This window comes from Notamacropus eugenii, chromosome 3, assembly GCF_028372415.1.
Source record: "Notamacropus eugenii isolate mMacEug1 chromosome 3, mMacEug1.pri_v2, whole genome shotgun sequence".
NCBI classification, from domain to species: Eukaryota; Metazoa; Chordata; class Mammalia; order Diprotodontia; family Macropodidae; genus Notamacropus; species Notamacropus eugenii.
The window spans coordinates 480050816-480069957 of NC_092874.1; the positions used below are offsets into that span (position 1 = coordinate 480050816).

The window sequence follows — 19142 nt, forward strand, 5'->3', positions numbered from 1 at the left end:
CAATTTATGGTGTCCAGAGGTTGTATTATAGCTTATCCCAATGAAGGATGTTACTTACTCAGGAGATAGACAGTCTCTTCCACAAAGTTTCTCTGTTGGCAGATCTCAAGAGCCTAAGTTAGAGCAGGAAAAAAGAAAAGGTGACACCGGCACCCAGAGCAGTATCACAGATGCCTGGTGATTCAAGGATCTGTGACCTCAGTGGTCCACAGAACTCAGCCACCAGAGCAGAGCATGAGCCCCTGAGGCCTCAGATGGCTGTTGCATGAGTTGGAGGAGGCTGAAAACACCCATCAGCCAGGAGTGACCCTTGTGGGGATGAGTTCCCTGCTCTTGGCTAGGATGGCCCCTGGCCCATAGCTCTTCAGCTTGTTTCTAGGACTGCACTAGCCTTGCCACAGAGCACCCTTCTTGGCTAACCTCGGGAAAGCCTTCCTGCTTTAAGTCTTCAGAAAGATCTTCTATACAAGGCACATCTTAACAGATTTCTAAATGCCTGTAGTGTTCAATGACAGTCATTTTAGAAAGAGCAAAAATTACAAAACTGTTTTGGTTTCCTGGCCCAAGTGCTGAGCTCGGTCTCCTAGAAGAGAACCTATGTCCTTCATCATTTAACTGATAAATAGCCATGAACTTATATTAAAAAACAAAACAAGACAATGCACCCAGACCTTCCTTGACATCACTGGGGGAAAACAGCAACACTGTTTAGCAGCCTTCTCAATCTTCTCTAAACACTGGAATGTGCTGGGAGGAGAAATTTGTTTGAGCATCTTCCAGAAGGCTGAGGAAAACTATGGGACAAAGTAGAGTATGGGACAAAGTAGGTTTCCCTCTAAAGGCTCAAACAGTTGCTCCAGTGAGAACTTGTTCTTTATGGATGAAAAGAACACATTTGTCTACTGACAATGCAGACTGTATTGGGATAAAAGTCCTAGTCATCAGTGCTGCAAAGATCTGCGAGGAATGGAAAAGAGCAGAAACCAAGGAGGCCCCTTGTCCACTTCTCTACTTTGGCTCAGTAGTAGTACTGCAGGAAATGGGACTGTGATTTACATATTATAACTTCGGTTGGAAGTTCATGATCACCTTTCCTTAACAGGCCTTGGTATCTAACCAACTGAAACTATTTGGCCAGCATGACACATGCCAAAAATTTCTGTGCAGATTACAGGAGGTCACCGTAGGCAGAAACATTTAACAAAAATACAAAAAGTGAAACTGGGATTGTGCTCAGAAGACCAAACAAGGCTGAGAATAAGAGTAACTAGAAAGGCCGCCCCTGAGGGAGAAGACGTCCAATTTGCTAAAAAGATACTGCTTTCAAAACAGCCCAATGGAAATTTAGAAAATCACATGTTTCTTTAAACCAAAGCTAGCCATGCTATGCCCCACTGCATCCTAAGACCACCACTCTAAGTGACAAAGGGCACAGAAACAGAGAACAAATAACAGAACAAGAAAGGATGGTCCCCACCAAACTGCCCCATGAGTCAACACATTCAGAGCTCAAAGGAAAGAGTTATCACCATGGGTGATGGGAGAATGGGCAGGGAAGGCCCCAGGGTCTAAAACTTGGAGCCCAAACAAGTAGCCTGGCCTCAGAGAGGAAGGGAGGAAGCGTCAGGTCAGAGACAGGAGCATCAAAGGCATGTGTGAAAGGAGACCAGCCTCAGAAAGGGCTAACAGGATAGCCCCAGGGCCTCAAGCAGTTTGGTCTTGATGACCTCGGATCACATGATGAGTGTCTGAAGGAAGCTGAGAACTCGGTACCATGCAGGAGAGAACTGAGGCAAGGGGGTCACTTTGGAAGGACTGACACTGTAGAGGCCTGGGGGTAAATAAGAACTGGGGCCAGAATGATGGCCATGAATAAAGAGCTCAGAGATGGTGACCATGGTCACAGAACTACAAAGTATCTGAGATGGGATTCCAGGGAAGATGAGGTCCACTACATGATGTAGCACCAGAGGCCATGGAACAATAGCCCGAGGCTGCCCTCCCCTTAACATGCCCCTGGTTCTCTCATGTGCCCTTTCCTTTGGTCAAGATTTGATTTTGTACCATCTGGGACCTCAATGGAGAAGGAGCTACCCTCTCCACTGTCTCTTGTGGCTGGATACACATTTCTGTAGCTAGTAACTAGGTAGCACTCGGGCTTGCAGAGTTTGGAAGAGATCGTCAGAGGCAACGTCCTATAGGACAGTGACGTGGTGCTGCGCTCAGTGATGAAGGCTCAGCCCCTTAACAAAGCAATGACAAAAGCTGCTCCTCAAGGCTAAGTCAGGGGCTTGGGGTCCATCCGCCTTCTTTACAGCCCAGCCTATTTCCTTTAATTTGCTTTTCTAAAAGTCCAAGTCAGCTGAAATGCTTTTATACCCTAACAAATTAGAGCTATGTACCACTTCTGACCCTTTATGACAAACATACAGCTCAGGGAAACAGATCCAAACAGACTTGGAGAATGGTTTTTAGAAGCATTGGCCATTTTCCAAGGTTAAGACCCTGCCAGTCAGTCAAACAACATTTACCAAGTGCTTCCTTTGCATGTGCCAGGTAAAGAGGCAGAAGACAATCCCTGCCCTCAAGGAGCTCCTAGTCCAATGGGGGAGATGACAAGCAAACAGAAAGGCACAAACAAGCCATATACAGGAGAATCAACAGAAATAATGAACAGAAGGAAGGCACTGGAATGAAGAAGGGTGGGGATATACTTGCTGCAGGAGGTGGGAATTTGGTTGGGACTTGAAGGAAGCCCGGAGGTAGAGATGAGAAGGGAGAGTGTTCCAGGTAGGAGGGACAGAAGAGGAAATGCCTGGAGGTGAAAGACAGAGGATCTTACGTGTGCCACAGCCTCGAGGACAACACCCCGATTGAAGAGTGTACGAGGGGGTATAAGGTGTACAAAGGAAAGGGGGCTGGGTCATTAAGGGCTCTGAATGCCAAAGAGAACTTTTTGGAGTTGCCCCTGGAAGTCAATGAACGGGGAGGGGGAGAAGGGATTAGGTTCCTGAGTTTTAACTAAATCACTTCAGTGGCTGAATGGAGGAGAGACAGCAGTGGGGAGATTGAGGGCAGTCAAACCCACTGGTGGCTATTGTAATTGTCCAGGCACGAGGTGATCAGGGTCTGGTGCTGGGGGAGGAGGGGACAATGTCAGGGCATATTCAAGAGATATTGCAAAAGTGAGATCACCAGGCCTTGGCAACAGCTTGGCTATGAGGGCTAAGAGATAGTGAGGAATCCAGGATCATTCCTTGGTTGGGAGCCTAAGGACTGGGAAAATGGTGTTGTCCTCTACAGTAAGAGGGAAAGTAGGACGGGAGGATTTAGGGGGAAAGAGAATGAATCCTTTTCTGAATATGTTGAATTTAAGATAATGGACATCCAGTTTGAGATGTCTGAAAGGCAGCTGGAGATGTGAGACTGGAGGTAGCAGCGTTTGAGGCAAGAAAGGTAGTTTTGAGAATCATCCAGTATAAAGATGGTCATTAAATTCATGGGAACCAACAAGATCACCATGCGAAGTAAGAGGGAGGGAGAGTAGAAGAGAACAGAGCCCAGGATAGAACCCTGAGGAGCTCCTATAGTGAGAGGTGAGATGGAGGAGGATGCATCTTGGAGACTGAGGAGGAGGGAAGGGCAAGGTGGAGGACCAGGAGAGAGAGAAAACCCAGAGAGAAGAGAGTCAAGGAGAGGAGAGTGACTGACTGACAGCATCCAAGGTCTGCAGAGAGGTGGAGGAGAATGAGGATGGAGACCAAGTCATTGGCTCTGGTAACTAAGAGATCGCTGATGGTTTTGCAGAGAATGGCTTCAGCGGGCAGCTGTACTTCCTGAAATGGGTATTTGTGGATGGTGCAGTACGTGCTAATGACTTTGCCCTATGGTGCAGTGACAGGGAGGACCCCCAGGAACTGGAGGGGATGGAGGGAAGAGAAGAAGGGTCTGCATCGGCAGCCACTGGGCTTCCACACAGGGCCCAGCCCAAGCAGGTACCAAACGTGCCCCAAACTTTTGGAGCACCTTCAGGCCAAGAATTCCCAATGTTTTTATACCTAATAGTAATATTTTTAAATTCTTATTCTCAGACTAAAGAAAGGAAAGCTCCCCAGAGATTGCCCAAAATGTGGCATGCAGCAGCACATGGAGAAAATACTTCCTGGACTAGGATTTCCCTACGTAGACAGAAAGGCACATGGGCACATGTCACCATCTTGGATGCAGGCTCATCTGTGGGCCAGAATGCTCCCTCTAGAGGAAGCTGAGGAAGGGAACTTCTAAAAGCAGAAGAGCTTGGTCCTTTTCCAAGAAAAAAGAGACCAAGAGAGAAGTTAGGAGAATAGAAAGGGAAAGGACTGAACAAGAGAGAAGTTAGGAGAGTAGAAAGGGAAAGGACCGAACAAGAGAGAAGTTAGGAGAGTAGAAAGGGAAAGGACCGACCAAGAGAGAAGTTAGGAGAGTAGAAAGGGAAAGGACCGAACAAGAGAGAAGTTAGGAGAGTAGAAAGGGAAAGGACTGAACAAGAGAGAAGTTAGGAGAGTAGAAAGGGAAATGACCGAACACCCAACCTCTCGTACTTCTCGTTCTTCTCCTCTTAATGGCTCCAATCAGAGAGCAACGCACCAGCCACATTGGGTCATCTGGTCCGTCCTTTCCATTGCTTCTGCCACTAACATTCCGCTGGATTGACTCACTGTGCTAGGGCAGTGGTCCTGGGGCCTAGAGGCCTCTGCCCAAAATCTACAAAGCTGGGCATGTGGGCACAGTGCTGGGCAACATGTGTGTCCCTGAGGACCAGCCTGGCTGAGCTGAGGGAGGCCTCTCACTGGTACACCCTCACCTGGTCACAGGGAGAGGACTTTTCAGCCAACACAGCTTTCAAGGATCAGCTGATGGAGGGAATGTGGGCTGCATCTGAGGTGGACTCAAGGAGGAAATCACCTTTCCCTGGAGGACTAAAGGGTTTTTTTTTTCTTTTTGCTTAAATTAACCAGGAGGGCAGTTTTTCCTTCCTCATTCGGGCCGACAGGTGGACTCCTTGGGAATTTCATTTTATGGAATACTTTGATTACTTAGAAGCACACCTTTACCAAAGCAGGAAAGTTTAAACTCCTGCTTTGAACCACAAATTGCAGAAATCCAGCTTTTAAGACTTCTGGCCTGTCTCATAACCCCTATATTCCTCAGAGCAAATGAAGGAGAAAGCTCAGGAGACCTAAGGGACCAGAAGCTGTTGCAAAATCACTGACCCCCTTTTGGAGCCTGTGCCATTTCTCCCCTTCCTAAACCCACACTTTCTAGGGAGTGGAAGGACATTATTTCAGTAAGTGCACAGAATACAATTTCCTTTAAACTTCAGACCTCCTTTCAAAAGGCAGCTGAAGAGCTGAGAAATAACTTCAGGGCTTTTCATGTTGTGATTTAAGGGGTTAATGATTTGTGACCTTCAGCTCTGGGCTTGAATGTTTTCAAAAGACTTTGATGAAGGGCATGCTGGTTCTCTGGAATACAACTTTACAACTGGGTGGGCAATTTACATTGGCGGATATGGAGTGACCCAGCACAAGGCTGGTCTGAATTTTCAACTGATTCTCACCTAATTCAGTTATCCTCCCTGCTGACCCGTTTACAAACAAGTATTGACCTGTGAGTGGCTTCCTGGCAAAGGCCAACCTCCCCCCACCCTGAATGAAGAGGTGGTTACAGAACACGTTAAGTTGTGAAAGGCCAACTTCATGCCACCGGGTATAGTGCTGACAGAGATGCTAAGAAAAAACTGTCAGCAAAGTTCTTGAGTTGGGATGCCACTGAGTGTGCAGCTGTTTGCAGGACTCCTGAGACCCTCCAGTTTACTTCTTACACTGATGACTTTCCAAAAATTAAAACAGGTCTCTCCTTTCTCCCAACACAGACATGGTGAGAAAATGGCCCTGTTTCACATGGGACCTTTGCCCTAAGTCAATGATTGGTCCCTGATGGCTTCTGTTCTGCATGCCAACCATCTTCAACTTCGGAGCCAGTGAAGAGGTGGTTGGATGGAGCCTGAGATTTTGCTTAAAGTCCTGGACTGACAAATGGTTCATTCTTTTCTGGGTGCCTAAGCTTTTTGGAGGTTGTTTTCAGTGTTATGATGGGCAGGGTTCATCAGAAACATGCCCATTATGGGTCTAGGCTTGAACTGTGTTTGCCCAGCCTGGAGTCTAATGGCCTGAGCCATGTATGCCATTAGTTAGTTGAAATATGGATTTTTCACTTTCCAAATAAACATGTTACTATTGCTGGCTTCAAAATATGGTAGTGTATGAATGGAATTTCTGTTTCTAATAAGAAAAAAGAACGACAAATGAACTGTGAGCTAATAAGTAAGTCATTCCCATCTCCTTTAAAACCACAATAAACACTTAGGCCGTATAAATGTGCCTCATCCATAAGCTAAAAACAAGGAGGACATCCATCTTTCAAGCAATACTTTCCATCCTCAGGAGACAATGGCATCTTATTCTAACAAAGAAAGTCTCACAGTTACAATGCAGAAATCCCTTTAAGGAGTTTTATCAATGTGAATTTTCTGACTCCATATAATGAAGCAGTCTCTGAACCCATTTATAACGCCTGCTTGATTCAGTTCTGAATACTCCCTTGGCATAACACACGAGGAATCCTAAGTTTGGTCTGAACTTGTGAGGGGCAATGCCTCTAGCTCACAGGCCCTAGACACTGGAGTATGGCTTATTGTGCCTCTGGACATCACAAAGCACACCGGAAGTGAAAATGTCAGTGCCTGGGAGAAAAAAATGCTGGTTCAGCACATGTGAAGAACCCAGTCTCTTAAGACTGAAGAAATGGCCAGCCTTCTCCCCCAGGTTCTAATATAATGCTCCCAGCAAGGACAAGAAAGACTGGCTTTATAATAATGGTGTTGTATGTATCGCTGGTCTCTTCCAAGGGTGTGGACAGCAACCCCACAGGTTTGATGGCTGAGTGAAGAGACTCCAATCTGCAACCACAACAATGGAATTGGGGATATGCTCAAGTACGTATGTCTTACACATCAGGATTCTACTTAAGAATATGGCAAACTGGGAGGGTGGTGCGCCACTTAGAATAACAGGAAAGTTAGGAAGAGGTGAGGGACTGAGGGAAAGAAAATGAATTTCATTTCAAGCTTGCTGAGTTTAAGATTATTACCCAGTTAGAGCTGCTCAAGAACAAGTTGGAGCCACAAGACTGGAGACCAGGAGAGAGATTAGGGCTAGAAAAACCACACAAACATTGCCAGAAAGATGACAACTGAATCCATGGGAACTCAATGAGATTCCTAAGCTCAACAGGGTGAAGGGAAAAGAGAAGAGGGCCCAGGAGAGGCTGTCAGTCAGCAGAGAGTGAGCAAGACTCAGCAAAGATCCAGCGAAGTAGATGGGATGAAAACTAGGAGAGAGAATGTCAGGAAAACCTAGAGAGACCCAGGGGGAGTGGGAGGTGACAGAGTCCAAGGCTACAGAAAGACAAAGAAGGAGAAAGAGGGAGAAAAAGTCATTAGATCTGGAAATGAAGAGATCACTGGTGACCAGAGAGAGAAGATTCAGTTTTCATTGTTCTGTCCCAAGTGCATAGAGCATGTACTGGACACCCAAGTAGGGAGGGAGGGAGGGAAGGAGGGAAGGAAGGAAGGAAGGAAGGAACGAAGTAAGGAAGGAAGGAAGGAAGGAAGGAAGGAAGGAAGGAAGGAAGGAAGGAAGGAAGGAAGGACTTCTTGAATCCTTGATTTTGGTTGCACAAACATGATGCTGTATCCTGGGTTACTGACTTAATTACTGGGTCCATTTCTCCCCAGATCCTCACCTCAGGGTTAATTTCCAAGCCTGGCCCAACCCCCTGGATGCCCAAAGGCTCCCTTGGCTTGAGGCTCTGGACCCTAACTTTGTACCCAAGCCCCAAGGAACCCTACTTACTACAGGGGTTCAGTCATCAGGAAGGCCAAGAGCTGCTGCTCCTGCTCTCAAGCAACTGATGGTCAGGCTCACCATTCAAATGCTCACTGCAAGGAGAGGCTCCAGCAACCAGGGGAGTCAGCCCCTCTGCCCTCGGCCAGGTGGAGAGGGAACAGTGGAAGAGTGATCACATATTAAGTGTAGGGAGGCGGCTGCTTACCTTTTCCAGGGGACAGTGGGTGCTGTCTCGGAGAAATGGGAGCAGGTTGGGGCGATCATATTCGGCATAAAGGCTGATCTGCTTCTCATGGAAGCGCTGGCCCTTGTGATGGTCTCTTTTGAAAAGCTTGTGCAGATACTGGAAGGAACAGAGGACAAAGCCATCCACAATAAAATGGGGAAATGAGGAAGCCAGTCTATCCTAGTGTTTTCAGTTCTCCCACTGCCCAAGTAGCTTCATTAGAAAGATGCAGATAGAACACCTTTCAAAAACCCAGCCATAACCCAAGTGTCCTAAGGGCCTGGTCACAGAGAGGACAGAGAATATTTCCCTTTTGAAGTGGGAAGCACACTGACATGATTAGAAACTCAAGCGCTGGGCTTGGGGACAGAAAGTCTGGGTTCAAATCCTGATCTGACACTTACTAGCTAGGTGACCCTGGCTGGCTGAGTCTCAGCTTTCTCATCTGCAAAATGGGAGGTTAGACCAATGGCCTCTGAAGCCCCTTCTCACTCCTGAGCTATATGACCCTATGGGGAGAGCTGAGTTACGTCCTTGGCCTGTGGCTATTTCAGAATCAGGATGCTCATTTGCTCCCATTAAGAAGGATGGAGAAGCCTTCCGATGAAGGCTTCAAACAGTCAGAAGGCCTAGAAAGCATTGCCATGTGACGCTTCTCCCCTAGATGAGGTTTGTGGCTGAGCACATGAGTGGGGGACAGCTGCAAAGCCCCCACACCCCTGGAATCCCTTGGGCTGGCCACCCAAAGGCCAGCAGATGTGCAGGCAGCCTGTGGGGGTTTTCAGACTGCTTTCCAGGCCCTTCACCCCTTTTACATCTAATTAACACTTATACCCTGTTCTTAGGCAGAATCAGGGCCAACAGCACATTATCCTGAAATTTGCAAAAAGGCTCCTTCACATACTAATGCCAAAGGTGAGCCATGACCCCAGGATTTTCACCACCAGGGCCCTAGAGCACAGAAGAGCCCAAGTCAGGATGCTCTGAGCTGCACCCTCCTGCATCCCAAGGAGACAGCTTGTGCCCTCCCAGCCCAGAGGCTGAGCCTCGCTACTGGTCACATCCACTTTCAGCAGTAGCCAGAAATGACAGAAAAGGATAGTGAATAGGGCTCAGGGCTCATAGGAAAGCTGAGGACCCGAGGGGACCAACAGAGACCTTACACCAGGAATAGTGTGCCAGGCAGGGACACCTGAATGTGAGGGTGTAAGCATAGCACTGAGGTGTGGGCTGCAGGGGTAAGGGGAATCCTCTCCTCTCCTAGAGTCAGGCTTTGCTTAGCCAGTGTGTGAGACACAGCTCATATGGCCAAGGGAAGAAGCCTGTCTGGAGATCTGATGCAGACTGAAGGGAGAAGGAACCACACAGGAAACCATCATACTGATGGCATAGTGAGAGATGCCAATGGAGCGTGAACAGGAATTCTTTTTCCCTCTGCTGTGATGCCAGCTGAGTGTGAACATCAGGGCATATGCCCACGCTCCTATGTACTGAGTCCTCAACAACTTGACCGCAGGCTGTGCTGATGGCCAAGCCATCAACTGTTCCAAGGACAAATGCATGTAGGGGGAGAGAGAAGAGGAAGGCAGTGGGGCTCACCACATGCTGCAGTTCCGGCCTGTCCTCCAGTTCCTCCACGACCTTTTTTATCTGAAGAAAAATGAAAATGCCGACGTGTGAACAAGGAGATATGACTGTCCCCACAGGCTCAGCGTCCCTGTGCCCACAACCATTTGAAAAACACTCACAGAAATCTTGTCTTCGTTATCCAAAAGCATGTCAACGGCTTTCTGAAACACAGAAAGAGACACAGGTTTAGAAGTTGCCATCTGCAGGCAGAGGGAGCTCAAGTTAGCAAGTGCCTGGCCATGGTGAATGGCAGAGATATGGCTTCCCACCCTCCACAGGATGTGGCCAGTCTCTACCAGCCAGAGGATGATGTGAAGGAAATGCAGCAATGTCTACACACAACTCCCAGCCATCCTGAGGTCCTGGTTTTTGCTGACTGCTAGTGCCGAGCCTCTTCTACGTTACTATGGGTGCCAGATTTCCGGCCTCTTTCTGATGGCTCCCAATTTCTGGCTTCATTTTCCTGGTTGTACATACTGGTGAGGCATGGCTGTCCACTGCTGCCCAAAGAAGGAGCTTTACTCCCTGACACCTACCATGTACAACCACTCTGACCTCCAGGGACATCTAGTCTAATGACCACATCTCAGAATCAAGAGGGGCAGTGGAAGAAACACAGGCTCAGGCGTGGAAGGACCTGGGTTCCAATTCCACTTCTGACTCCAACTGTAAGACCCTGAGCAAACTGCTTCCTGATTCTGGGCCTCAGTTTCCTCCCCTATAAATGAGGCTGGCGTGACTGACCTCCATGGTTCCCCACAGAGCTGTGATCTTAGGAGCCCTTGACGCAGGCTGGACTTCCCTTGGATGGGAGTCTGAGGATTAGAGGCCAAGAAAGGGTCCTCCACACTCAGCTGGCCATCTGTGAGGACAGGCCCCCTTCTGGCCCAGTGACCACTTCAGATAAAACACCCAAGAGAAGCTTGGAAAGAAGCAAGGGGACTCGGCAGGAGCAGAAGGATGTCCAGACAACGGGCCAGTGTTGGCGATGAAGAGTAGGACGTAAAGATTGGAAAGGAAAGGATGCTGGGAGAATTGAGAGACACCAGATGGCTGCAAAAGTAAGTACTTCTCAGATTTCCCCTATATAACAAGAATATTCACAATAAATTCTTACCTACCAATCATTAATTTATCATTTATTATTAACTTGGCCACTAATTTTGTGTTTATATAATTAATTATCATCATCATCATTTACGTAGCACCTACTGTGCACGAGACATTGTGCTAATAAGCACCTCACAATTATCATGTCATCTGATCCTCACAACAACCTGGGAGTTGATGCTGTTATTATCCACAGTTAAGGAAACTGAGGCAGACAGAGAGGAAGTGACCTGTCCAGGGTCACAAAAGTGGCTGAGGCAGGATTTCCACTCAACCTTCTTGATTTCAGGCCCAGGGCTCTCCCCACTGCCGTACCATGCCAGATGTGGGATACAAGCAAGGCCACTGGAGGGAAAGGAGGCTTTCTCCCACCACTCATTTTCTGGAAGCTATGGGAATTCCTCTTTTGGAAGAAAAGAAAAATCAAAGAATTTAAAAGGCTCTCACAGAAAATATTCTACAGTATTCCACAGAAAACCAAACACTGCCTGGGGATGGCTCTTCTAGCAGGTACACACTGTAACATCCAACATGGGCCCCCACTGGGCGCACTCGTGGGGGCCTCCATCAGGCACACTTGCAGGGCCCCTGTCAGGTGCACTCTTGGGGTCTCCGTCAGGTGCACTCGTGGGGCCCTGTCATGCACCAGCATTCTCAGGGTGCTGCCGTTACCTGCACGAATGCACCTCCTAAAGACTAAAAGCATGATGACAAAGATCCCATGGCAGTAATGGAATAGGCGCACGCACCTCCGAGTCGAAGTCCATGAGCAGCACGATCTTATCTTGGATTGAGTTGAAGAGGTCGTGTTTGTGGATTAGCTGGAAGACATCTTTGTGGCGGAGGGTCAGGTAGATCTGCAGAGCCTGGCTGTAGCTCTTGTCATAGGTGTACCTGAGAACCAAAGATCAGTCACTAGACACTTACTGAGCATTGGCTGTGTACCAGGCACAGGGCTGAGTGCTGGGGGACCCACAGAAGGCCAGGCCAGCAGACACCGGGGTTCTATCTGGGGAGGGGACCAGCACAAGCTGTAAAGCTTTGAGAACTACCCCAGGACTTCTGGGACCCAAATAAGCACAAGGCAGTTTTTGCAGAGAGGACCAATCTTTTGTTGGGGGCAGTCAAGAAAGGCATTGTGTAGAATTAGCATTTAAGTTGATTTTTGAAGGAAAGATTCTAAAAGGATTCTGAAAGGAAGAAGGAAAAAAGAATGGTGCTGCAGGCATGAGGGAGAGCCAGGGCAAAGGCATGGAGGCAGTAAGGCCAGTGTCAATGAGGATGGACTGAGGTGGTGAGAGACCCAAGGCAAGGGGCTGCTGGACCAGATTTGAGAACTGATGAGCCATGTGAGGTGAAGGAGAAGGGGGCAAGGATGATGGATGGTGAGGCTCTAAGATCAGGGCCCTGGAAGCCTGGGGGTGCTTGGAGGAGCTAAAGAGCATGACCTTGGATGTGTCACCTTGGAGATGTCAATGGAACATCTACTTTGGAAAGTCCAATGAGCAATGGTGGGATGGGTCTGGAGCCCAGGAACCAGACTAAGGTGCAAAATGGGGATCTGGGCTCATCTGCAAGAGGTGAAAATTAAACCCCCAGAACTAATCAGGGGAGAGGGTGTAAGAGAGAAAGGAAGGAGGCCCAGCACAGATAAGATATCTTTAATTTAAAGCCCATCTCGATGTCTCATTTCAAAGAAGAAAGAGACATGGCAAAAATAATGAGCCATTTAGAAACAAAATGGTTCTTCGAAATGGCCTGGTACTAATGGTGGATATGAAATAGAGAATGAAGAGGGAGGGAGTGGAGTTCAGGGGAGAGAGAATGGGACAGAGGCCAAGTCTGAGGGGAGTCACTGAAGCCAATGGACTGCTGGTAAAACCGAGGGCTTGGCCAAAGTGATCCCCCAGGCCCCATACCAGCTCCAATACTTATTCGATGCCTTCTTTCCTTCTGAACCTTGGCTTTCCTTCTACAAAAACTGGCCTTCCTAATCCTTATGCTGAATCATCGCTTTGTGGGATTTTAATCTAATTTCTCATGGATCACAGGAGCACCTCCAGACTTCAAGTCCCCCAAAGTTCAGAACATGCCAGCTTCACCTTCTGGCAGGTGGGGTCATAACTGGAGGAGGTGTGCCAGTGACCTCAGCATGGCTCCTCCTAGAGTGACCTTTAGATCTCATGGCAGCCCTAACCCCCTTCTTTCATCATAAACCAGAGATACTGTTTTATTACAGAATAACTGAGGCTGATCTGCAGCTAATTAAAAACCACTTTACTCCTCCAGGCAGGGAAAACTGGAAACTCACTCCCAGCCTCAATTTCACACTTATTATGCTGGTGAAGTAGGAGAAGAAAATGATCATGTAATTATACGTTTAAGTGGGTAGATGTTCCAAATCCATAGATCTACATGAGAGATGGGAGGGTGAAAAAATCTGACATTTTCTTAAGCTGCAAAAACCCCTCCAGAGCTTGTTAAATGAGGAGTAAGAGGAAAGGGAGACAAGTCCTGGTCAGGATGGAAGAATGCCCAAAGAGGCCCTCACAGCTCGGCCAGCGTCTGCAGCAAGGTCCTGTTCTGCGGGTCCTTCTTGAGGTGCTCCCGCACAGCCTGAACAATGACTGAGTTGTTGTAGAGGTCCCCAGGCCACTCTCGGATCAACGTTGCAAAGCCCTATAAGAAAAGAGGAAGGAATGCTGTGAATCAGCTTCTAACCCAATGAAGGTCCAGCAGAGTTTCCATCCTAGGAACCGTGGTCTCCCAAGGCAGCCTGACAACCAGGCCAGGGAGCTGGCAGGGCTGCACAGAGCAGGGGCTCAATATAAGTCTGTGAAATGGAACGATGTGTTACTCAAGGATCCACTTGGCACCATCCCTGCTAGTGTGGCTCCTGCAATCCTGCCGGGCCAGAGAAGGGGCAGGATGTGCCTGCCAAGCAACTGGCCAGACTCTGCAAGAACTCAGTCATCACTGGGAGCTGCACAGAAGTGAGAAAGTCTGCCCTTGTCTGGAAAAGGGCTGTGCATTGTGGAGGTAATGGCTCTGGGAGCAGCTGGAGACAATTCGAAGGCCCTGGAGGCTCTACCCAATTTACCACCTGATTGAGCACTGCCCAGCATCTGTCCTGCACCCAGTGTAAGCTCCTGCCCAGGAGAATTCCTTCAACCAACCTCTCTGATCCCCTCAGTCCAAGGGGACACTGGAGAGGGTGGACAGAAGGGCCACCAAGGTGACCTCATCTTTTTAGGCTGTAGCCTGCTGGGTACAGGTGAAAAGGTTGGGCCCAGAAGTCCTACTAGTCCACATTTTTCAGATGAGGAAATTGTAAAAGAGGAAGCCCAGAGAGGTAGTCTGTTTCCAAAACAGGAGGTAAAGAAGGCAGGAAGAGGAGGGCCATGGACTCAGTCCACCCACAGCAAGGAAACTAAAAGTCTAGAAAGGATCATGAAGAAACAGGGGGCTGAAGGAAGGAGGCCAGAGGGTGGCAGGGTCCAACTCAGACAGACATGGGCTGTTCCACGGCTCAGAAGGATCTGTGCAGGCTGCAGACTAACTTGCCAGGAGAGAAGGCCAGGGCAGGGGTGGAAAACAATCACTAGATTGTGGGCTCTCAGAGCAGCAGCTGATTTTCACCTTTCTTTGTATCCCCTGTGCTTAGCAAACAGTAGGTGCTCAATGACTTGGAGTCAGGGTTTGGAATGTGAATCTACCTACTAAGCTGTGGGATTCCCTCACTTAATCTCTTTTAGCCTCAGTTTCCTTATCTGTTAAATGGGGAAATAATTGGATAGCAAGATCCTCTGTCTTTAGGGGAGGGTACAGGAATGGGATCTGTGATTTCCTCCCAGGTGAGGAAAGTCCTCCACATGGCATTCAAAGCCCTTCATGACCTGCTCCCCTCTCCAGCTGTCTCATCACACTGCATTATCCCCTTGCCCTCCACTCCAGACTCATGATCCTCAGTGAATCTAGTGCTTGGTGCTGGCCTTTGTAGCTATGCCATCCCCAGCCCACCATGCTTTTCTGCCCCAGTTTTATCAAACTGTGAGCCAAGGGACAGCGTCTCCCAGACCAGGTGCTCCATCCTACTGGTGGCCCTCCCCTTGCAGCAGGGAACCTTCAAAGAGAAGGGAGCTTAGCTCAACTCAGGACATTTCTTCGTACAAACCAGGGATGGGACAGCTCACCTACCCCCACACTCACCAACTATTTAAGATAAATGCAGAGGCTGTTTCAACTCTGCTCTTACTAGACGAGGCTCTAGGTGAGCTACCAGGGGTTCCAGAACCCAAGGCTACCCTTTATTCTCAAGATGGCACAGAAAACAGCCAAAGAGTGGCATGAGTCTTTGACTTCTCAGGTAGGCAGGCCTGGTCCTTTGAAGAAGAAAGGAGAGAACAGAATTGTGCTAAGTTCTGGTACCTCATAGTCACTCTCCAAAAACTCATGTAGGATCATTTCATAGATGAGAGGCTTCAGAATGGGATCCCCTCTTGGCAAATATGGACTAATGGCCTAGAAGATAGAAGGAAAAGGAAATGAGGGTCAAAACCAAGAGAAGTAAAGCACAACTTTCCACAACAAACGACACTGAATTTTTCAAGTTCAGAGATCAAGGCACTGGGGGAGTGGAGTATCCGTGGGTTTCCCTGCAGGTGTCAGGTGTGGCTGCACCACATGCAGACAACACTGTGCTCTGGGCATCACCTCTGTGACCGCTCCAAAGAGCTGGGGATCCCGGGGGGACACATGGCCAGAGGAACAGCCTAACAAGAGTTTCTACTGTCATACTATCAAGGATGGGCACTGAAGATGGACAAGGTGCTGGGCTCAGAGGGATCAGGCTGGACTGCCATGGGGAAACATCTGAGGATCTTAAGGTGCTAAGGTGCTATTTGGCACTTTTTAACCCTGATGCTCTCCTAAGGCTGTATGGTTGTGCAGTGGGAGGGAGGGGGCGGGGGAATGTGGTGTGAAAAGCACCGCAACTACTGACCCAAAGGGTGATGGAGAGACATGGTGGAGCCAGGGCTGCCTTGGAGTCTTGGAGTCAGAAGTGCTCAGACACTTATCAGCTGGGCGATCTCCACGCTGTTTCTCCATCTATACAACAGGGCTAGTAAGAGTGGGGAAAGTGCTTTGCACACCTTGAGCAGCCGTGGAAGTATGAGCTCTGGCGATGGGCCTACATCAGCCATAGGACATTCCTGAGAATACATGTGTGTATGGAAGAAGCATAAGAGAAACTGTCCAAGAAACAACAGGGCCAGGTCGGTTTGCCATGGAGAGAAGATGGCCAGCCCAGTCTGCATCAAAGGGTGAGGTGCCGTTCTGGGGCAGAAAGGAAGGCTTCTGGGGTGCTGGAGGGAGGCTCAGTGGAGGATCTGTGGGTGGACATGGCCAAGACCTGCTCAGGATGGGTTGTGACTTATGTCACCAGGGGACCCCCACATGAATGTGGTCCCCATTTCACTGCTCTCTTGGTGTGTGTTGGAGTGTGCTGCTTTGCTGCGCCCTCACGGACAAAGGTGAGTGTGAACAGGTGAATATCAGTCTTGTGGCAAGGAGAGCAGGCACACACAATTTACTGCCAGGCTGGTGGGTGAACCCACTAGACTTTGTGTTCGGTTGGGCCAACTAGGGAGAACACTGGAAGCTCACAGCACTGTTCAGGTGCACGCCATCCTCTGGTCCATCGGCACTTTTGATCCTCTTTATTCTGTGACAATTCCTAGACTGTCAGAGGGTCCAAACTGATGGGGACGCAAAGGGTGTGGGAAGGGAATACAAGTAACCAACAACATGTTACTAAGACATGCACACAGCGGGTGTAAAAGACATTAAGGATCCCTTGGACTGAGAAGGGAAGCAGGCCAGTCACCAAGCAATGGAACAGATGGACAGCACCTTGGTATGACTCCTCAAAGAATATGAAGAGGGCCAGAGCAAGCTTCCAGTGCACAGACAATGCCTCCCAGAGCACCGATGGCAGGACACACATGTGCCTTCCACAGGAGAAGGAAGGCCTTGTTCAGCGAAGGAAGAGCTGGCATCCTTGGAATATCAGCCAAGAACCTGTAAGTCCAGGGGCACGTTCCAAGGGCTACCAGAAGGAAGTCCAGAATTCCAGGCTCATCCTGCAGACAGGGGCTCCCTTTTGTTTGAACTCTTATGCCCTCTCTAGTTCCGCATAATGTGTCTAGGTGAGGACAGGGACAAACCAGGAGAATATCAAAACTGATGGTTTAAACCAAGTTATCTAATTCCTTTCATTATGGGACCATCGGCCAAGGCAGAAACACAGCACTTGAGCAAAGACAGAAATTGGAAGAGGGCCTCCAGCAAACCTGAAGATATTTTGTATTTTACAGTCTGCTGCATGGCACAGAGAGAAACAAAAATGCAAACTAGTTCTCTTGACTCTCTTCCATTAAGAACCACTTCAAAACTTCATTGGAAAATGGATCTGGGCTCCTTCCTGGGCTGAACTGAAACGAGGCCTCATACACGTGCAGGGTCAGTGTCTGGGTTGGCTCCAAGGCACTGAACCAGGACAAATCTTGATAAAAGACAGCATTCTGCCCCCACTAGCATGACTAAAGAAGCCATTTCTGAAACCTGCTAGAATGAGAGTACCTTCAACCCTGAGGAAAACCAAGTGGCTCACAATCAACTAGCACTGTGGTTCTGGAAAGATCTTCATATGTCCTGTTTGGATCATTGAGTTAAAATAGATGTAAAGCAAATCCTGGCTGTTGGGGGTGGGAGGGGAATGGAGGAGAGGGGCAGAGGAAGAGGAAGAGAGAAGGAGAGAGGATGAAGGGAGAGGAAGGGAAGAAGAGAGAGAGAAGGAGGAGAAAAGGAGAAGGAAGATATTACAGAACAGGAAAGGGTGAGAGGCTAGCAATGAATTCCAAACTGCCAGTGGAGATCCTAACATATCCACTGATGGAAAGAATGAGAGTAGCTGTCCCCAGTAACAATATCTGGCTCCTTGCTTGCTAAAGAAATTGCACAGGAAGCAGTCGAAATCTTCCCCCTTTTCCTCATATTCAGAGAAGGCACATGCTCCCACAGAGCCCCCAATCCTAGGCGACATGTCCCAGAAGCCAAGTCAATCAGATAGTCTTACAGACTTAAATGCTCATCAGTACTTTGGAGCATTACTGGAGTCAGGTAAACCTCCCCAATTGTTCATAATCTTTTGATAAAATGATCCTTGCTAGCGGCTCAGTGGCCACACATGCCGGGGATGCCATCTGGGTGAGCCTAGGGACATGGCTCTCTTACCATCTCCCTAGTTACCTTGGGAACCAAATGCCTCCTAACCATGTCTGCCCTGTCCTTTTTCCTGAGAAGATCCTTCTCTAAGGGGGAGAAAACAGAGGTGAAAAGAAGGCCAGTAGTTCTGCCTTGTCTCCATCACCCCTTCCTTTTTCCTTCTCTACTCCCAGTTGTGGCTAGACCATTTCTGATGCTTCTTTTTCCCAACAGAAAAGGGCTACAAAAGCCCATTCTGCATCCTCAGAAGTCACTGCTGGTGGCAGCTCCTTTGTATCTTGATAGTTTCAGATACTTCTCAGGCACTCACCCTCTGCTGCTGGCCCTCATACGCTTGATGAACTCCCAATGGATCCATACCAACTTCTCTGGAAAATCACCTCTTTTCTTCATAGTGGCAATATTGCTGTCTTCGGAATTCCACTCCCGAGAGATTTTCTTCTCTCTTGGGCTGGCTTGGCATGATTAAGCCATAAGATCTTACTCCAACCAAGATGTTCTCTGAGCACTTGAGACCTGCCCTTCTGAACTGTAGGGCACATAGCACTCTGTGCCTGCCTGTCATGAACTTGCAGATACAGTGGACATTTCTTCCCAGTGTTTCTATGGTTTCTTGGAAATCACCTTCTCATTTTATGCTGAACTCAAATGCAGAATACCTGTTTCTCTGGTCTCTTCCTATACCAAGAGAGGAGAATCACAGCCTGGAAGTTGAGTAGGGCTTTCGCTGCTCCAGTGTAGGCAGCACAACCAAAGGCAGAGAGCTCCAGAGCTCAAGTCTAAGGTGTTTCTCCTATATGCATGGAGAGAGAAGCCAACCACGCCTGGTAACGCACGTCAAGGTTTGGTCACCAGCATGCACCCCATGGTGGGGAGGGGGATCATGAGCACAGAAGGTCAGTCAGCAGCCTGTGCACACACCCCAGAGCAAAGCTTGAGAG

The 19142-nt window shown here is 48.5% G+C and overlaps 1 protein-coding gene across 3 annotated transcripts in view; it reads right to left on the minus strand.

Moving 5' to 3' along the window:
• VPS41 (VPS41 subunit of HOPS complex) overlaps positions 1-19142 on the minus strand; it is a 184930-nt gene that overhangs the window by 17656 nt on the left and 148132 nt on the right. For all 3 annotated transcript variants that reach the window (XM_072599093.1, XM_072599092.1, XM_072599094.1), the window contains 7 exons: positions 15343-15435; positions 13466-13593; positions 11664-11808; positions 9924-9965; positions 9775-9825; positions 8155-8292; positions 59-113 (listed from right to left, as the gene is read on the minus strand). In XM_072599093.1, the coding sequence (XP_072455194.1) occupies positions 59-113; positions 8155-8292; positions 9775-9825; positions 9924-9965; positions 11664-11808; positions 13466-13593; positions 15343-15435 (652 nt within the window). The remainder of the gene's footprint in view (positions 1-58; positions 114-8154; positions 8293-9774; positions 9826-9923; positions 9966-11663; positions 11809-13465; positions 13594-15342; positions 15436-19142) is intronic.